This window comes from Patiria miniata, unplaced genomic scaffold (genome assembly GCF_015706575.1).
Source record: "Patiria miniata isolate m_02_andy unplaced genomic scaffold, ASM1570657v1 HiC_scaffold_9, whole genome shotgun sequence".
NCBI classification, from domain to species: Eukaryota; Metazoa; Echinodermata; class Asteroidea; order Valvatida; family Asterinidae; genus Patiria; species Patiria miniata.
Window position 1 is genome coordinate 26,428,835 of NW_024037076.1, and position 17,126 is coordinate 26,445,960.

General features: G+C 42.5%; 3 protein-coding genes across 3 annotated transcripts; all 3 read right to left on the bottom strand.

Moving 5' to 3' along the window:
- Window positions 1–398: 398 nt before the first annotated feature.
- On the bottom strand, window positions 399–3,385 carry LOC119720256 (ubiquinone biosynthesis O-methyltransferase-like). Its single transcript, XM_038189879.1, has 4 exons — window positions 2,886–3,385; window positions 1,897–2,213; window positions 1,294–1,429; window positions 399–659 (listed from the first exon to the last, which is right to left on the bottom strand). Exons 1-4 carry the CDS (start codon window positions 3,058–3,060, stop codon window positions 502–504), a joined length of 786 nt encoding a protein of 261 aa, XP_038045807.1. The 5' UTR covers window positions 3,061–3,385; the 3' UTR covers window positions 399–501.
- Window positions 3,386–4,318: 933 nt separating this feature from the next.
- Window positions 4,319–7,276, bottom strand: LOC119720258 (ubiquinone biosynthesis O-methyltransferase-like). Its single transcript, XM_038189880.1, has 4 exons — window positions 6,807–7,276; window positions 5,822–6,138; window positions 5,222–5,357; window positions 4,319–4,616 (listed from the first exon to the last, which is right to left on the bottom strand). The coding sequence occupies exons 1-4, from the start codon at window positions 6,979–6,981 to the stop codon at window positions 4,459–4,461; spliced, it is 786 nt and encodes a 261-aa protein (XP_038045808.1). The 5' UTR covers window positions 6,982–7,276; the 3' UTR covers window positions 4,319–4,458.
- Window positions 7,277–8,875: 1,599 nt separating this feature from the next.
- LOC119720260 (ubiquinone biosynthesis O-methyltransferase-like) lies at window positions 8,876–15,512 on the bottom strand. The gene is made up of 3 exons (XM_038189882.1): window positions 14,973–15,512; window positions 9,398–9,714; window positions 8,876–9,005 (listed from the first exon to the last, which is right to left on the bottom strand). Exons 1-3 carry the CDS (start codon window positions 15,145–15,147, stop codon window positions 8,877–8,879), a joined length of 621 nt encoding a protein of 206 aa, XP_038045810.1. The 5' UTR covers window positions 15,148–15,512; the 3' UTR covers window position 8,876.
- Between the last annotated feature and the right edge of the window lie 1,614 nt (window positions 15,513–17,126).

The following is a 17,126-nucleotide window of genomic DNA, read 5'->3' on the forward strand; positions in this document are numbered from 1 at the left end:
AAAACAAACAGTCAGCAGCCACCAATGTGGCATGAAGAGACCAGGTACAATTCATCAATACCTAAGGCAGTTTACCCATTCCTGTTGGTCGGGAGCCCGTCACGTGGCCGGTCGTAAAAGGTTGATAAAACGACCGGCTGGCTGGTCTACTTTGCCAGTGTCACATGAAATTTGACTCCTATGAAATCCAGTCCCTTTTACCCTTTTATTGGTTGACGTGACCGGCTCGGGTCATTATCAGCGTCCAGACTCCTAACATAGTGTTTAAAACCGGCCAAGCACATATTTATTGCCTTATTAATACAATCTGTTAGTACTTACACAAAATGTTGAGAAGATAAAACATCATTTTTGAAACCATTAAACAATCTCATAAGCATATTTTTTTATGTTTTTTTTTATACTACAACCACGAGGAAAGACTCTACTAAACCTAAAAAAAATATCAAAATAACGCCACAAAAAGACTTGAAAGCGAAAACCGCCACAGGGTTTCAAGTCTTATTTCCAAGCGTGTACGACCATAACTTCAAAAGTGATGAGGACATGTCCGGGCTGAGACTTATCCCCATAGCGATCCAACGCCCACTGCCACAAGTCTTGCAAATAATCCTCCGCTGGTATCAATGGTATTTCTCCAAGACATGTCTTCAAAAACACTGTTGAAAAGAAAGAAGAAAAAACAGGAGATTTACGCGTGCACACGTGTGTGTAAATCCTGATTGAATAATTTTAAAGTAATTTTTTTAACAACTGAACCCCCTTGTGTTATGTTAGGCATTTCTACACAACTCCAGCTTCTTAAATGCCTCCATACTTTCCCCAATTCCGAATTATTTTGTACATGAATGTATTCTGTTCCGTATTATGAATACGTTTGTACTGTATTCATCACGATTTGAAAGTGTGGATAGAAAATGTCTATTTGAATTGAATTGAATTGAATAGCCCGTCGCAGAGCTGACATATTGACGAATTAGCGAAAAGCATGTTTCGAGTTATTCGCGTATGAAGTTGGACATTTTTCTGGGCGTTGTATTTTACCCTTTATGTTTCGATAATAACCCTTTTGGTGTATATTCGGAATAAAAAATCTCTAATAGCCGGTTGTTCTTCACACTGTTTGTATGCTATTCGTCAGTTTGTCGGATCGCACGCGCGCGCAATTCGACAAACTGACGAATTACATTCGTTGGTACTTTGAACGCATACCTTACAGTAGCTGGTGAATGCACTCCTTTAAGCATACATAATGTGGTTCGGAGAACGTACGTTTCGATTGTTAAAGCTTACATTTTAACTGAATTTCGGACAGGACCAGTTCATGCCTCCGTATTTCACACTTAGCCTCGGCCCAGCCACACGCTTTGAAGACTTTCTGCGTTTCTTGGACCGAAAGGTCCCAAAGGTGCAGTGATGACTTGTAGTCCTGAATGACCAAAAAGACCATCTCTGTTATGTGAAAAGGGCAGGTGACTCTCCAGTAGACATGCTTCGATTAAGCATTTAAAACCCTCCTATGGAAACAAGCATTCTGAGCCATGCTATTACTTGGGTCAATATTGGTCAAGTGACCCATTGGTTTGTTAAAAGTATACCAGGGGAAGAGGAAGGAAACTTTGACCGTTTGTGACCTTTTAAACAGCAGGAGGGTTTTAAGTAAGACCTTCCCACCCCACCACCATCCACCTTTCAAGTTTTTCAAGCTATACCGGTCCCCTGTGTTAACTAGAAATCGGCACCGCTGTAGTAAACAGCTGGACTGAGATTCAGCCCGGTTTCACGAAAGGGTCTCGATCTACGCAAACCAAACAAAAAAACACCCCCCCCCCCCTCACGCCAAAAAAAAAAAGGGGGGGGGGAAAGATCCAATTTAGAAGGACGACTGTTTCATACCTGGACAAAAGCACCCCACTTCTCGTGGCTTTTCAAGAAGGAAGTCGCACGGGGTAAAAAGAAGGAGTCGTCATGGTTCCCAAAACTGATGATGATCAGAGCCTGCCCGCCCGGCTTCAGACACGCCGAGATGCTACGGAGCGCTTGGGTTTCCTCAGGAATCCAGTGGAGAACGAAGAAACAGACAGCTTTGTCGAATCTCTCTCGCCAGTCCGGGTTGTCCCCCACGGCTCGGGCGTCCCATTGACTGTATGCTACGTTTGGTGCCGAGTTGGTCTTAACGGCTACTGTTACCATTTCCTCTGAAGCATCAATACCTAAAGGGAAGGGGAACAGAGTTAAGGCACTCTGATTGATATGATAGTATGAGCGGGTTTTGTGTGTGTGTAAGTTCAAATTGCTATTGATGCCCAAATGCGAGCTCCTCTGGAACGATCGTGTTTTTTTGTGTGCGAAGTTTATCTGGAGGATCGGATAGTGTGTTTAAAAGACCGGTAGAATGGTGAGGCAGGACACGCCGTATTTAAAACTACAAACTCTATGACTTTGAAACATTTCGAAAAGATAAAGCGCCCTCATGAATGTTTTAATCACAAGTGGCGGCGCCACCGGGGGACGGGGGAGGGCAGGGTGGGGGGATGGGGAATGGCCGCAATGGGGAATTTGCCCCCCCCAAAAAAAAATAAATAAAAATAAAATAAAAATAAAATAAATCTTACCTGCATGAAGAGGACATCTATCTTCCTTTCTTCCCCAACTTATGGAATGGGGGGGGGGGGGGGGGGGGACACTGCGTATGCCATACGTACGGGGTGTCTAAAAAGTCGGCATTTCGTGCATATTATAGGAGGCTTTCTGCTCGCATAGTTTCTCGAGAAAACAAACTCACAAAAAAACCCAACTACGATAGCCGGAAAAATAGGTGCGTCAACACCTCCTCCCTGGAGCAGCTGGCGATGCAGAGGCCGAGGAATGGAACTGAATCTTACCTGTTACACTCTTGACTTTCCCTGCCATTGACTTAGTTTCTTCCCCAGTGCCGCATCCCACGTCCAGTACCGTGTCTCCTGGTCTCAACTCCAGTTTGTCAATGTGTTGCATGATGACGGAATGTTGGACGAATCTGCCATCTCCGCAGTAGTCGTTACTCGCTGAGAAATTCATGAGAGATGCTAATTTTCACTGGTCGAAACAGACTATGAAAGTAAGGAAAATCTTTAGGAACTATGACTGTGTCTGAACATCCCTGAATGACTAATCTTCATTCACACTCTGAACTGTCGGATATCAGACGCCATTATGGAGAACTTTGCCCCCCCATTATGTGCAGAAAATCAGTCACATACAATGGTGCATTGACCCGGTGACATTCACAGCCCCACTGCGTATGTTGCACCGATATTAGGAATCAACGAATCGGTATCGCCAACCTCGTGCCCCGTGGGTACGATCTTGCAGCGCCATGTTGTTTCCCATCATGCCTTGCGCGATCATAACCCCTGGAATTGTGTAATTTAAATGTGCCAAAATATGGCACATTATAATTAGGGCTGCAGTTTATCCGTTTTACGTGCCGACGCCATCTTTAAAATGTTAAAAGTTGTGATTTTGAAGAATCAATCCTTTCCGAACACAACGTTTGGACGTTGTGTTAATTAGCAAAGATTTGTATTAAATGTACGTACCCCTTTCGTGCCTTTACAACCACAGATACAGGGTTTTTTTTTGCGAAAAACGCGACTGACATAATCCATATCGTACAGGCACTCGCGACTTTTGAATCATAATTTTTTTTTTCGTACGTGACGTTACGTGCAAAGCTAAGCACGCGAGCGCGAGCGCATTATGGGCGCGCCCGGCGTGCAATCTTCGAAATGCCCGCGCAGTACGCTGTGAATAGCCATTCAGCGCCATTTACGTCATCATCACAGCCAGGGGTTAGTGTAAGGAACGAGCACGCGTCCCTGGAGTCGAGGCTGCGGTATCGCATTTGAAAATCAGGTGTAGCGTGAATATCCGACTCCATGAAATGTGGACTCATTGGTAGTACTGCGCACGCGTGAGTACGATACTATGCTATTTTTAGGATCGTTTCGGGAGATTGACCTGTCACGTGCGAGGGATCAACCAATAATAGGGAAATAGGGGTCCGATTTTCATAGGAGTCGGATTTTCATGTGCCACCGGTACGGTACTGTCTCGTTCACGAACATATTATGGCACGGCCGGTAAAACAAGGATTATTTTCTTTACTATTTATTAATAGAAGGCCCCAAAAATTAAGTTTTTGGAGTTAAGAAAATGTAGGTAGTTTGGTCAAGCAAAACTATTCTGAGACTGAATGATCACTAGTACCTAGAGCAACGAACAGAGTCGGCCAATTCACCACGCCGCCATGATGTACGTACTATTAGACTTGTTTTTTTTTTGAAACCATTAAACAATTCAATAAGCATAATTGTTTTCATGTAGGAAAGACTCTACTGAACCTAAAAAAACAATATCAAAATAACGCCAAAAAAAAAAGACTTGAAAGCGAAAAACGCCACAGGGTTTCAAGTCTTATTTCCAAGCGTGTACGACCATAACTTCAAAAGTGATGAGGACATGTCCGGGCTGAGACTTATCCCCATAGCGATCCAACGCCCACTGCCACAAGTCTTGCAAATAATCCTCCGCTGGTATCAATGGTATTTCTCCAAGACATGTCTTCAAAAACACCGTTGAAAAGAAAGAAGAAAAAACAGGAGATTTACGCGTGCACACGTGTGTGCAAATCCTGATTGAATAATTTTAAAGTAATTTTTTTAACAACTGAACCCCCTTGTGTTATGTTAGGCATTTCTGTACAACTCCAGCTTCTTAAATGCCTCCATACTTTCTCAATTCCGAATTATTTTGTACATGAATGTATTCTGTTCCGTATTATGAATACGTTTGTACTGTATTCATCACGATTTGAAAGTGTGGATAGAAAATGTCTATTTGAATTGAATTGAATTGAATAGCCCGTCGCAGAGCTGACATATCGACGAATAAGCGAAAAGCATGTTTCGAGTTATTCGCGTATGAAGTTGGACATTTTTCTGGGCGTTGTATTTTACCCTTTATGTTTCGATAATAACCCTTTTGGTGTATATTCGGAATAAAAAATCTCTAATAGCCGGTTATTCTTCATACTGTTTGTATGCTATTCGTCAGTTTGTCGGATCGCACGCGCGCGCAATTCGACAAACTGACGAATTACATTCGTTGGTACTTTGAACGCATACCTTACAGTAGCTGGTGAATGCGGAGAACGTACGTTTCGATTGTTAAAGCTTACATTTTAACTGAATTTCGGACAGGACCAGTTCGTGCCTCCGTACTTCACACTTAGCCTCGGCCCAGCCACACGCTTTGAAGACTTTCTGCGTTTCTTGGACCGATAGGCCCCAAAGGTGCAGTGATGACTTGTAGTCCTGAATGACAAAAAAAGACCATCTCTGTTATGTGAAAAGGGCAGGTGACTCTCCAGTAGACATGCTTCGATTAAGCACTTAAAACCCTCCTATGAAAACAAGCATTCTGAGCCATGCTATTACTTGGGTCAATATTGGTCAAGTGACCCATTGGTTTGTTAAAAGTATACCAGGGGAAGAGGAAGGAAACTTTGACCGTTTGTGACCTTTTAAACAGCAGGAGGGTTTTAAGTAAGACCTTCCCACCCCACCACCATCCACCTTTCAAGTTTTTCAAGCTATACCGGTCATCTGTGTTAACTAGAAATCGGCACCGCTGTAGTAAACAGCTGGACTGAGATTCAGCCCGGTTTCACAAAGGGATCTCGATCTACGCAAACCAAACAACAAAACACCCCCCCCCCTCACGCCAAAAAAAAAAGGGGGTGGAAAAGATCCAATTTAGAAGGACGACTGTTTCATACCTGGACAAAAGCACCCCACTTCTCGTGGCTTTTCAAGAAGGAAGTCGCACGGGGTAAAAAGAAGGAGTCGTCGTGGTTCCCAAAACTGATGATGATCAGTGCCTGCCCGCCCGGCTTCAGACACGCCGAGATGCTACGGAGCGCTTGGGTTTCCTCAGGAATCCAGTGGAGAACGAAGAAACAGACAGCTTTGTCGAATCTCTCTCGCCAGTCCGGGTTGTCCCCCACGGCTCGGGCGTCCCATTGACTGTATGCTACGTTTGGTGCCGAGTTGGTCTTAACGGCTACTGTTACCATTTCCTCTGAAGCGTCAATACCTAAAGGGAAGGGGAACAGAGTTAAGGCACTCTGATTGATATGATAGTATGAGCGGGTTTTGTGTGTGTGTAAGTTCAAATTGCTATTGATGCCCAAATGCGAGCTCCTGTGGAACGATCGTGTTTTTTGTGTGCGAAGTTTATCTGGAGGATCGGATAGTGTGTTTAAAAGACCGGTAGAATGGTGAGGCAGGACACGCCGTATTTAAAACTACAAACTCTATGACTTTGAAACATTTTGAAAAGATAAAGCGCCCTCATGAATGTTCTAATCACAAGTGGCGGCGCCACCGGGGGACGGGGGAGGGCAGGGGGGGGGATGGGGAATGGCCGCAATGGGGAATTTGTCCCCCCCCCCCCGAAAAAAAAAATAAAAAAATAAAATAAACCTAACCTGCATGAAGAGGACATCTATCTTCCTTTCTTCCCCAACTTATGGAATGGGGGGGGGGGGGGGGGGGGGGGGACACTGCGTATGCCATACGTACGGGGCGTCTAAAAAGTCGGCATTTCGTGCATATTATAGGAGGCTTTCTGCTCGCATAGTTTCTCGAGAAAACAAACTCACAAAAAAACCCAACTACGATAGCCGGAAAAATAGGTGCGTCAACACCTCCTCCCTGGAGCAGCTGGCGATGCAGAGGCCGAGGAATGGAACTGAATCTTACCTGTTACACTCTTGACTTTCCCTGCCATTGACTTAGTTTCTTCCCCAGTGCCGCATCCCACGTCCAGTACCGTGTCTCCTGGTCTCAACTCCAGTTTGTCAATGTGTTGCATGATGACGGAATGTTGGACGAATCTGCCATCCCCGCAGTAGTCGTTACTCGCTGAGAAATTCATGAGAGATGCTAATTTTCACTGGTCGAAACAGACTATGAAAGTAATGAAAATCTTTAGGAACTATGACTGTGTCTGAACATCCCTGAATGACTAATCTTTATTCACACACTGAACTGTCGGATATCAGACGCCATTATGGAGAACTTTGCCCCCATATGTGCAGAAAATCAGTCACATACAACGGTGCATTGACCCGGTGACATTCACAGCCCCACTGCGTATGTTGCACCGATATTAGGAATCAACGAATCGGTATCGCCAACCTCGTGCCCCGTGGGTACGATCTTGCAGCGCCATGTTGTTTCCCATCATACCTTGCGCGATCGTAACCCCTGGAATTGTGTAATTTAAATGTGCCAAAATATGGCACATTATAATTAGGGCTGCAGTTTATCCGTTTTACGTGCCGACGCCATCTTTAAAATTCTGCTTCATGTTTAAAAGTTGTGATTTTGAAGAATCAATCCTTTCAAACACAACGTTTGGACGTTGTGTTAATTAGCAAACATTTGTATTAAATGTACGTACTACGTGTATGGATCATGTACGGTGCCACGTTTTACTATGCAAGTTTCCACGCAACGATCGACCAATAAGAAAACGACATTTAAGGTCAGCTAAGGCTATTAACATAATGATCACCACCCCCAAAACCTTACATGGACGATTGAACCAAGGCGCTAGATTGGGTTCAACTGATTTGCATAAAAGTAGTGGCCGCGTGAGGTCGCTGTTCGCGCTGTATTTTTAATGCACCGCATGCATAGACATTATGACTGCATGCATAGCGCTAGCGAAGATATCGTTTATACCGCGCTACGGCCGGATTAGCCCGAATGCGTCTGGCCGTACAGTACTATCGTCCTGAAAATGCCCTCCATGCGATTTCAAAATGGCGGCCGCGTTGTAATGTATGCATTATGTAGGCATGCTTGGGCAAGATAATGAATATGCATCATAGTTTATGACGTTTGTCGGGCGCGCGGCGCGGCTGGCCATACAAACACAAGGTCATGAACTAAATAATGCATATTTATTATCTTGCCCAAGCAATGTGTGATGATGGGGAGGCCCAAAGGTTGCAAGTCTTATTTCCAAGCGTGTACGACCATAAATTCCAAAGTGAGGCGGACATGTCTGGGCTGAGACTTATCCCCATAACGATCCAAACGCCCACTGCCACAAGTCTTGCAAATAATCCTCCAGCTCTGACGATGATCAACGGTGTTTCTCCAAGACATGTCTTCAAAAACACTGTTGAAAAGAGAGAAGAACCAATCCAGGACATTTAAACATGCGCACGTGTATGCACATCCTGATTGAATAATTTTAAAATAATATTTGAACAACTGAACCCCCTTGTGTTATGTAAGGCATTTCTGTACAACTCCAGCTTCTTAAATGCCTCCATACTTTCTCAATTCCGAATTATTTTGTACATGAATGTATTCTGTTTCCGTATTATGAATACGTTTGTACTGTATTCATCACGATTTGAAAATGTGGATAGAAAATGTCTATTTGAATTGAATTGAATTGAATAGCCCGTCGCAGAGCTGACATATCGACGAATAAGCGAAAAGCTTTTTCGAGTTATTCGCGTATGAAGTTGGACATTTTTCTGGGCGTTGTATTTTACCCTTTATGTTTCGATAATAACCCTTTTGGTGTTTATTCGGAATAAAAAATCTCTAATAGCCGGTTGTTCTTCACACTGTTTGTATGCTATTCGTCAGTTTGTCGGATCGCACGCGCGCGCAATTCGACAAACTGACGAATTACATTAGTTGGTACTTTGAACGCGTACCTTACAGTAGCTGGTGAATGCACTCCATTAAGCATACATAATGTGGTTCGGAAAAGGTACATTTCGATTGTTAAAGCTTACATTTTAACTAAATTTCGGACAGGACCAGTTCGTGCCTCCGTACTTCACACTTAGCCTCGGCCCAGCCACACGCTTTGAAGACTTTCTGCGTTTCTTGAACCGATAGGTCCCAAAAGTGCAGTGATGACTTGTAGTCCTGAATGACAAAAAAAAGACCATCTCTGTTACGTGAAAAGGGCAGGTGACTCTCCAGTAGACATGCTTCGCATAAGCATTTAAAACCCTCCTATGGAAACATGCCTTCTGAGCCATGCTATTGCTTGGGTCAATATTGGTCAAGTGACCCATTGGTTTGTTAAAAGTATACCAGGGGAAGTGGAAGGAAACTTTGACCGTTTGTGACCTTTTAAACAGCAGGAGGGTTTTAAGTAAGACCTTCCCACCCCACCACCATCCACTTTTCAAGTTTTCTAAGCTATACCGGTCCTCTGTGTTAACTAGAAATCGGCACCGCTGTAGTAAACAGCAAACCAAACAACAAAACACCCCCCCCCTCACGCCAAAAAAAAAGGGGGGAAAAATCCATACCTGGACAAAAGCACCCCACTTCTCATGGCTTTTCAAGAAGGAAGTCGCACGGGGTAAAAAGAAGGAGTCGTCGTGGTTCTCGAAACGGATGATGAACAGTGCCTGCCCGCCCGGCTTCAGACACGCCGAGATGCTACGGAGCGCTTGGGTTTCCTCAGGAATCCAGTGAAGAACGAAGAAACAGACAGCTTTGTCGAATCTCTCTCGCCAGTCCGGGTTGTCCCCCACGGCTCGGGCGTCCCATTGACTGTATGCTACGTTTGGTGCCGAGTTGGTCTTAACGGCTACTGTTACCATTTCCTCTGAAGCATCAATACCTAAAGGGAAGGGGAACAGAGTTAAAGGCACCCTGATTGATATGATAGTATGAGCGGGTGTTTTTTGGTGTAATTTCAAATTGCTGTTGATGCCCAAATGCGAGCTCCTGTGGAACGGTCGTGTTTTTTGTGTGCGAAGTTTATCTGGAGGATAGTGTGTTTAAAAGACCGGTAGAATGGTGAGACAGGACACGCCGTATCTAAAACTACAAACTCTATGACTTTGAAACATTTTGAAAAGATAACGCGCCCTCATAAATGTTCTAATCTCAAGTGGCCGCGCCACCGGGAGACGGGGGAATTTGCCCCTCCCCCCCCCCCAACAAAAATGTAACCTGCCCCCCCCCCTCCCCCCGCCGTGTGCCCACTTGCCAAAAAACTCAAACAAAAGAAAAAAAGGAAAAAAAAGTTAAGGTAAAAAAGGAAACAAAATGGAGAGACCTAAAGTCAGTTTAAATACCGAAAACAGATCGGAACTGGCCCTAAAATAGTGCTATTATATACATAGAAACGTATTATAGTTTTGAATAGCGCCCCCAAGCATCAAATAATATCCAGCCTCACCCCCCCCCCCGGCCTGGCTTTGGTTTGTCACCGTCGGTGATTTTCCTATTTTACACACGCCCCCACTATAAATTCTTTGCACTTGCACCCCCCTCCGATTTTGACATGAATATTTATCACACTTTGTGGAAGCATAGAGCAAGTTCCTTGCTCTATGGTGAAAGACACTTGGGTTGGTGGAATCTTGTTTTCCCTTAAACTATATCCCAATGATAAACTTTGAGAACAAAAATATTCGGTGAAAAATTGGCGAGCTCATATAATTCATTGCACTAAATATCCATTAATTAACAACAATGGTGTGACGTTGTTCTTTTCTCATGACTAAAAATAACTGTCCCCTTAAACTACTGAATAATCGTGATCCATTTACGATCACTGCTGAAGAAGAAAATGTGCAAACCGTGACGTTAATAAATAAAAGACTCTTTCAACAATCAGCCAGCAAGTACGAAAGCCCGTAAGTGCCATCGAATGTATAAATTGCTCTTTTGCAAGTATATGTTTGGTGAATCTTGTTTTTCGGATGTATATGTTTGTGGAATCTTGTTTTTCGGATGTATATGTTTAGCAAATCTTGTTTTTTGGATGTATATGTTTAGCAAGTCTTGTTTTTTGGATGTATATGTTTGGCGAATCTTGTTTTTTGCAAGTATATGTTTCCCGAGTCTTGTTTTTTGCAAGTATATGTTTCCCGAGTCTTGTTTTTTGCAAGTATAAATTTGGCAAATCTTGTTTTTTGCAAGTATGTTTCGCGAGTCTTGTTTTTGTGAAGTCTATTTTTAGTAACAGTCTTGTTTTTTTGAAGTATATGTTTCCCAAGTCTTGTTTTTTGCAAGTATGTTTCGCGAGTCTTGTTTTTGTGAAGTCTATTTTTAGTAACAGTCTTGTTTTTTGGAAGTATATGTTTCCCGAGTCTTGTTTTTTGCAAGTATGTTTCGCGAGTTTTGTTTTTGTGAAGTCTATTTTTAGTAACAGTCTTGTTTTTTGCAAGTATATATTTCCCGAGTCTTGTTTTTTGCAAGTATATATTTGCGAGTCTTGTTTTTTGCAAGTATATGTTTCCCGAGTCTTGTTTTTTGCAAGTATATGTTTCCCGAGTCTTGTTTTTTGCAAGTATAAATTTGGCAAATCTTGTTTTTTGCAAGTATGTTTCGCGAGTCTTGTTTTTGTGAAGTCTATTTTTAGTAACAGTCTTGTTTTTTTGAAGTATATGTTTCTTGAGTCTTGTTTTTTGCAAGTATGTTTCGCGAGTCTTGTTTTTGTGAAGTCTATTTTTAGTAACAGTCTTGTTTTTTGCAAGTACATGTTTGGCGAGTCTTGTTTTTAGGAAGTATATATGTAGGGACCCGATCTGCTCCTCCCCACACAAAATTGTTGCACCCCTATTTTTATTTTTGGAATAGTCCTACTAGCTAGTACTTTTTGTTAAAAAAACGAGTTTGACAATATTGATAGTTTCTCTATCAATATTGATACCACTCTGAACGCATTGCAAGTGCATTCATCTATAGGGATCCACTGTACTAATTCAAGCCCCATTGAAAACAGTGTAAAATCAACACAGTTCAAGGCCAAGTAACATGCAAGCCAACATCACTGGGGTTTCTGAAACAAAAATTAAATTATTGTCTTGTCTTTCATCTTTTCATTTCTTTTTCAATTTTACGTACATTAGCCAATTACATTTTTAAATATTCACACCAAAATAAAATCACCTCCCGAAAAGTGATAGTTCCCGAGCCTGCATGTAGCCATTTTACAAGTGGCACCCTTCCACTTTCACTGGCAAATAGGACCCATTTTTTCATCCGTGATTTTATCAAGCCTGCCCTCAGATGGAAGCCCCAAAATCAGGGAGTTGATCCTTGGGTATATTTAAACAATTCCACCGCTTTTAAAGCCAAACGGTCTCCGTTTTCAAAAGAAATTGTGGGGGGGGGGGCACTTTTTATGCTAATCAGCTGGCGCAGAAATTCTCGCTTGAATTAGTTCAGTGCACCCTATAGGCCCTAGCCATGCAGTTGCCCGGATGTTTGCAACTCTCCTTCAATAAAGGTGGCGACGTCTACAATATCGGTGTGACTTTTTCGCCGAAAAATACCTAAAACTCGCAGTTTCCGGTTAAGATGCCGTTTGCTGATGATAATATTGTTGTTTGCGAGAAGTGATGCAATTATTTCGTCGTAATTAAGGCCTAAATTGAAGTAATAACGAATTAATTGGTTGCTCTCTACCGGCATGGCTATGCTTTCATCACAAACAACAGCGTCCTCATGATGCACACCGCAGCTATAACAGACTTAAAACAAGTCAGGTGTGTTTAAAAACACAAATGCCCCGCAACCGTGACTATTCCCATGACATAACACCACTCTTTTAACATCAACTTACATGTACCTTGGTCACATGGAACGTTCATTGACAGCATTAGTGTCTTCTGTAGGTTTTATATGAATTAATCCCTAATCCCTATGATCTCAGAATAAATACAAGATTTTTGAAGTTCATATGTTAAGGATTTCTCAAGTTATCGCGCTGACAAGAATTGTCCGGACACACACACACACACACACACCGACTTGTTTCACATACCTAGTGTGGACTTTCCTTTCTTTTCGTGTAGTTAAGGAACACCAGTGGAAAAACTCATTTTTCTCAAACTGTGAAAACTCTTACAACCCAATTTTTTTTCAATGATTCCCTTTAGTGTTTCTCTTCATTCTGCTACAGATAAACCTAACCCAAAAATGCCTCTAAACCTGTTTTCCAGAAATGGGGAAACACTGTGTGGACGTGGGCAAGTCCACACTTCGTCGCTGCTACCTACATTATGTGGACGTCTTTTGTTCGGAAGTCCACACTGCGTATGTAAGACAAGCTCACCCAGACCCACACGCACACCCACGGAAGGACAAGGCGGAAACAGTATGCCCCTTCGGCTTCGCCGCGGGGCATATAAAACCAAGATTTGCCAAACATGTACTTGCAAAAAACAAGACTCGGGAAACATATACTTCCAAAAAACAAGACTCGCCAAACATATACTTGCAAAAAACAAGACTTGGGAAACATAATTATACTTGCAAAAAACAAGACTCGGGAAACATATACTTGCAAAAAACAAGACTCGGGAAACATATACTTCCAAAAAACAAGACTGTTACTAAAAATAGACTTCACAAAAACAAGACTCGCGAAACATACTTGCAAAAAACAAAATTTGCCAAATTTATACTTGCAAAAAACAAGACTCGGGAAACATATACTTGCAAAAAACAAGACTCGGGAAACATATACTTCCAAAAAACAAGACTGTTACTAAAAATAGACTTCACAAAAACAAAACTCGCGAAACATACTTGCAAAAAAAAGACTCGGGAAACATATACTTCCAAAAAACAAGACTGTTACTAAAAATAGACTTCACAAAAACAAGACTCGCGAAACATACTTGCAAAAAACAAGACTCAGGAAACATATACTTCCAAAAAACAAGACTGTTACTAAAAATAGACTTCACAAAAACAAGACTTGGGAAACATATACTTGCAAAAAACAAGACTCGGGAAACATATACTTGCAAAAAACAAGACTCGGGAAATATATACTTGCAAAAAACAAGACTCGGGAAACATATACTTGCAAAAAACAAGACTCGGGAAACATATACTTGCAAAAAACAAGACTCGGGAAATATATACTTGCAAAAAACAAGACTCGGGAAATATAAACTTGCAAAAAACAAGACTGTTACTTAAAATAGACTTCACAAAAACAAGACTCGCGAAACATACTTGCAAAAAACAAGACTCGGGAAACATATACTTCCAAAAAACAAGACTGTTACTAAAAATAGACTTCACAAAAACAAGACTCGCGAAACATACTTGCAAAAAACAAGACTCGGGAAACATATACTTCCAAAAAACAAGACTGTTACTAAAAATAGACTTCACAAAACAAGACTCGCGAAACATACTTGCAAAAAACAAGATTTGCCAAATTTATACTTGCAAAAAACAAGACTTGGGAAACATTTACTTGCAAAAAAACAAGACTCGGGAAACATATACTTGCAAAAAACAAGATTCGCCAAACATATACATCCAAAAAACAAGACTTGCTAAACATATACATCCAAAAAACAAGATTTGCTAAACATATACATCCGAAAAACAAGATTCCACAAACATATACATCCGAAAAACAAGACTCGGGAAACATATACTTGCAAAAGAGCAATTTATACATTCGATGGCACTAACGGGCTTTCGTAAGCAAGCGTACTACGCATTCGTAATGCTGTGTGGTGTACAACAAAAAAATGTACATGTACATGTACATGAACTATACATGTACATGTACATTATACTGTACAAGAATAGCCACACCGAAAACATACAGTGTATGTACAGGACATCTATATCTTCCTTTTGCCCCCAATTTATGGAATGGGGGAGGGGGGGGGGCACTGCGTATGCCATATGTACGGGGAGGGGGGTGTCTAAAAAGTCGGCATTTCATGCATATTATAGGAGGCTTTAAATGGGCTAGCTGCTCGCATATAGTTTCTCGAGAAAACAAACTCACAAAAAAAATCCACCTACGATAGCCGGAAAAATAGGTGCGTCAACACCTCCTCCCTGGAGCAGCTGGCGATGCAGAAGCCGAGGAGTGGAACTGAATCTTACCTGTTACACTCTTGACTTTCCCTGCCATTGACTTAGTTTCTTCCCCAGTACCGCATCCCACGTCCAGTACCGTGTCTCCTGGTCTCAACTCCAGTTTGTCAATGTGTTGCATGATGACGGAATGTTGGACGAATCTGCCATCCCCGCAGTAGTCGTTACTCGCTGAGAAATTCATGAGAGATGCTAATTTTCACTGGTCGATACAGACTATGAAAGTAATGAAAATCTTTAGGAACTATGACTGTGTCTGAAAATCCCTGAATGACTTCATTCACACACTGAACTGTCGGGTATCAGACGCCATATGGAGAACTTTGCCACCCCTATGATATGTGCAGAAAATCAAAGCCCTGCAAGCTCTGCGGTCACACACAACAGCCGGTGCATTGACCAGGCGACCTTCACAGCCCCATATACAGCAGGTCGATCCTCAGAACAAAAGCGATGTCTGATTTGACGAGAAAAGTGCCCCTTTTTCTTCTCAACCAATCAAAACGGTTGTAACATGAAAGGAAAGCTTATTGTGTTCTCTTTCAGAAACCGTGCGAAGTTCCATTCAGTGTGTGAATGAAGGCCAAGTTCGCGCAAGGACTATAGTTGACCAATGGTTAACAAACGTTTGCCCGAACTCTGTCTAGTCGACGGTGGTTGACTACACTAGTCGACTATTTGGAACCAGCCTACTGGGGTTGGTTGCTTCGCTGGTAACCAAAAGCCGCACGCATTCATAACGCTAGCAGAGAGCCAGGATCCAGAAGTTTTGCGATGACATTTTGACCAGCGTTTGACTAGAGGCGTTCGCACGTAGCTATCAGTGCGCAGGCGTAAGGTACGTCACAAATCAACCACTAGTCGACTATTAATGGTCCTTGCCCGAACTTGGCCTTTTATGCGACCGGGTTCAAACGTGTGCCGTTCGAAGAAGTACACCAGCACCCTCAACAATCGGGGAAATGCGCCGTGACCTCCATAGGAATCGCGAAATTTTCACTGAGTTGCCCGTTTTTCAATGGTAAAGTGCACATTCGCCTTTAATCATGAACAAACTATATTCATGTGAAAGAGGATAATCTATATTTTGTGATGCGATGCGAGGGAGTAAGTTTAACCGACACACTTTCCGCATATTAACGAAAGTTTGCTCAGAGCGCCTAGACATGAGCCAGTCTTCCCGCGTAAACAGAGCTGAGTGCACTAGTGGCGAGTGAGCAAATGCTCCCTAGTTCTCCATATGTTTTGCATCATCAAATCCTTTGTGGTCAAAAGGACCCCATGTAAACCAGCCAAAAGCGTGCAGCCGCCCTGACAATACCCCACATGTGGAATGATTTTCTTTCATGGACATCACCCCTCACCCCTATAGAAAAACATCGCCTCGGATGTGAAATCTTTAGAAAAAGGGATAAAAGGACGACCATGCCATCACCCCGGTTGTCTCATATATCCACCCGGTTGTCCGGACAGATGACCTTGGACATAGAGATAACAGCTCCCTATGTACATTACATAGAGCTACAAACCCTATGTAGCTCTATGCACGGAGCTAGCTACGGCTACGAATTATTGTCAGCGCGTCCCCGCGTATTTTCACTGGGTGTGGACGTGCTCTAGACATTATTGACTCGGATGCAGCCTGGGAATTCGGAAAAATGTTGCAACCTGACGCCACTCCACGATTGTGTACAAAGTCTATGGAGAGTCAAGCCATTTTTTTACTAACAAAAATGGAAATATTTCTCAGTCCCAGATTCATGTCTTATCATCTTTTTGAAATGAATGACCTTCATTGAGATGATATATGAATAAAAAAGTGGCGTCAGGTTGCAACATTCCCCCCCCCCCCGGAAAAACCAAAAAAAAAACAACAAACAAACAAAAAAAACAAGGGAGAATAAAAAAGACAAAGAGGCAAGAAGTCATATTGGTGTAAATTTAATGGGTGGGGGGGGGGGGGGCAAAATGCCTCTACCCCCTCCAAAACTGATAAATCGAGAATATGTTGAGAAAAACAGAATTTTTTTAGAAAATATGTTTTGCCCCCCTTTAGAAAATCCTGGCGACGCCCATGTTTCCAGCTTTTCAGGGCGATACATGCGCGACGTTAAAAAAGGCACCCGTTACGGTAGATGGCACAAAAAAGGTACGGCTTTTTTT

Excerpts from the sequence above, each read along its gene's own strand:
- LOC119720260 (XM_038189882.1), bottom strand. The coding sequence starts at position 15,147 with ATGAATTTCTCAGCGAGTAACGACTACTGCGGGGATGGCAGATTCGTC. Across the intron at positions 9,715-14,972 it reads GAAAGTCAAGAGTGTAACAG|GTATTGATGCTTCAGAGGAA; the intron begins GTAAGATTCAGT and ends CCTTCCCTTTAG. Across the intron at positions 9,006-9,397 it reads AGTGGGGTGCTTTTGTCCAG|GACTACAAGTCATCACTGCA; the intron begins GTATGGATTTTT and ends TTTGTCATTCAG.
- LOC119720256 (XM_038189879.1), bottom strand. The coding sequence starts at position 3,060 with ATGAATTTCTCAGCGAGTAACGACTACTGCGGAGATGGCAGATTCGTC. Across the intron at positions 2,214-2,885 it reads GAAAGTCAAGAGTGTAACAG|GTATTGATGCTTCAGAGGAA; the intron begins GTAAGATTCAGT and ends CCTTCCCTTTAG. Across the intron at positions 660-1,293 it reads GTCCGAAATTCAGTTAAAAT|TGTTTTTGAAGACATGTCTT; the intron begins GTAAGCTTTAAC and ends TCTTTTCAACAG.
- LOC119720258 (XM_038189880.1), bottom strand. The coding sequence starts at position 6,981 with ATGAATTTCTCAGCGAGTAACGACTACTGCGGGGATGGCAGATTCGTC. Across the intron at positions 6,139-6,806 it reads GAAAGTCAAGAGTGTAACAG|GTATTGACGCTTCAGAGGAA; the intron begins GTAAGATTCAGT and ends CCTTCCCTTTAG. Across the intron at positions 4,617-5,221 it reads GTCCGAAATTCAGTTAAAAT|TGTTTTTGAAGACATGTCTT; the intron begins GTAAGCTTTAAC and ends TCTTTTCAACGG.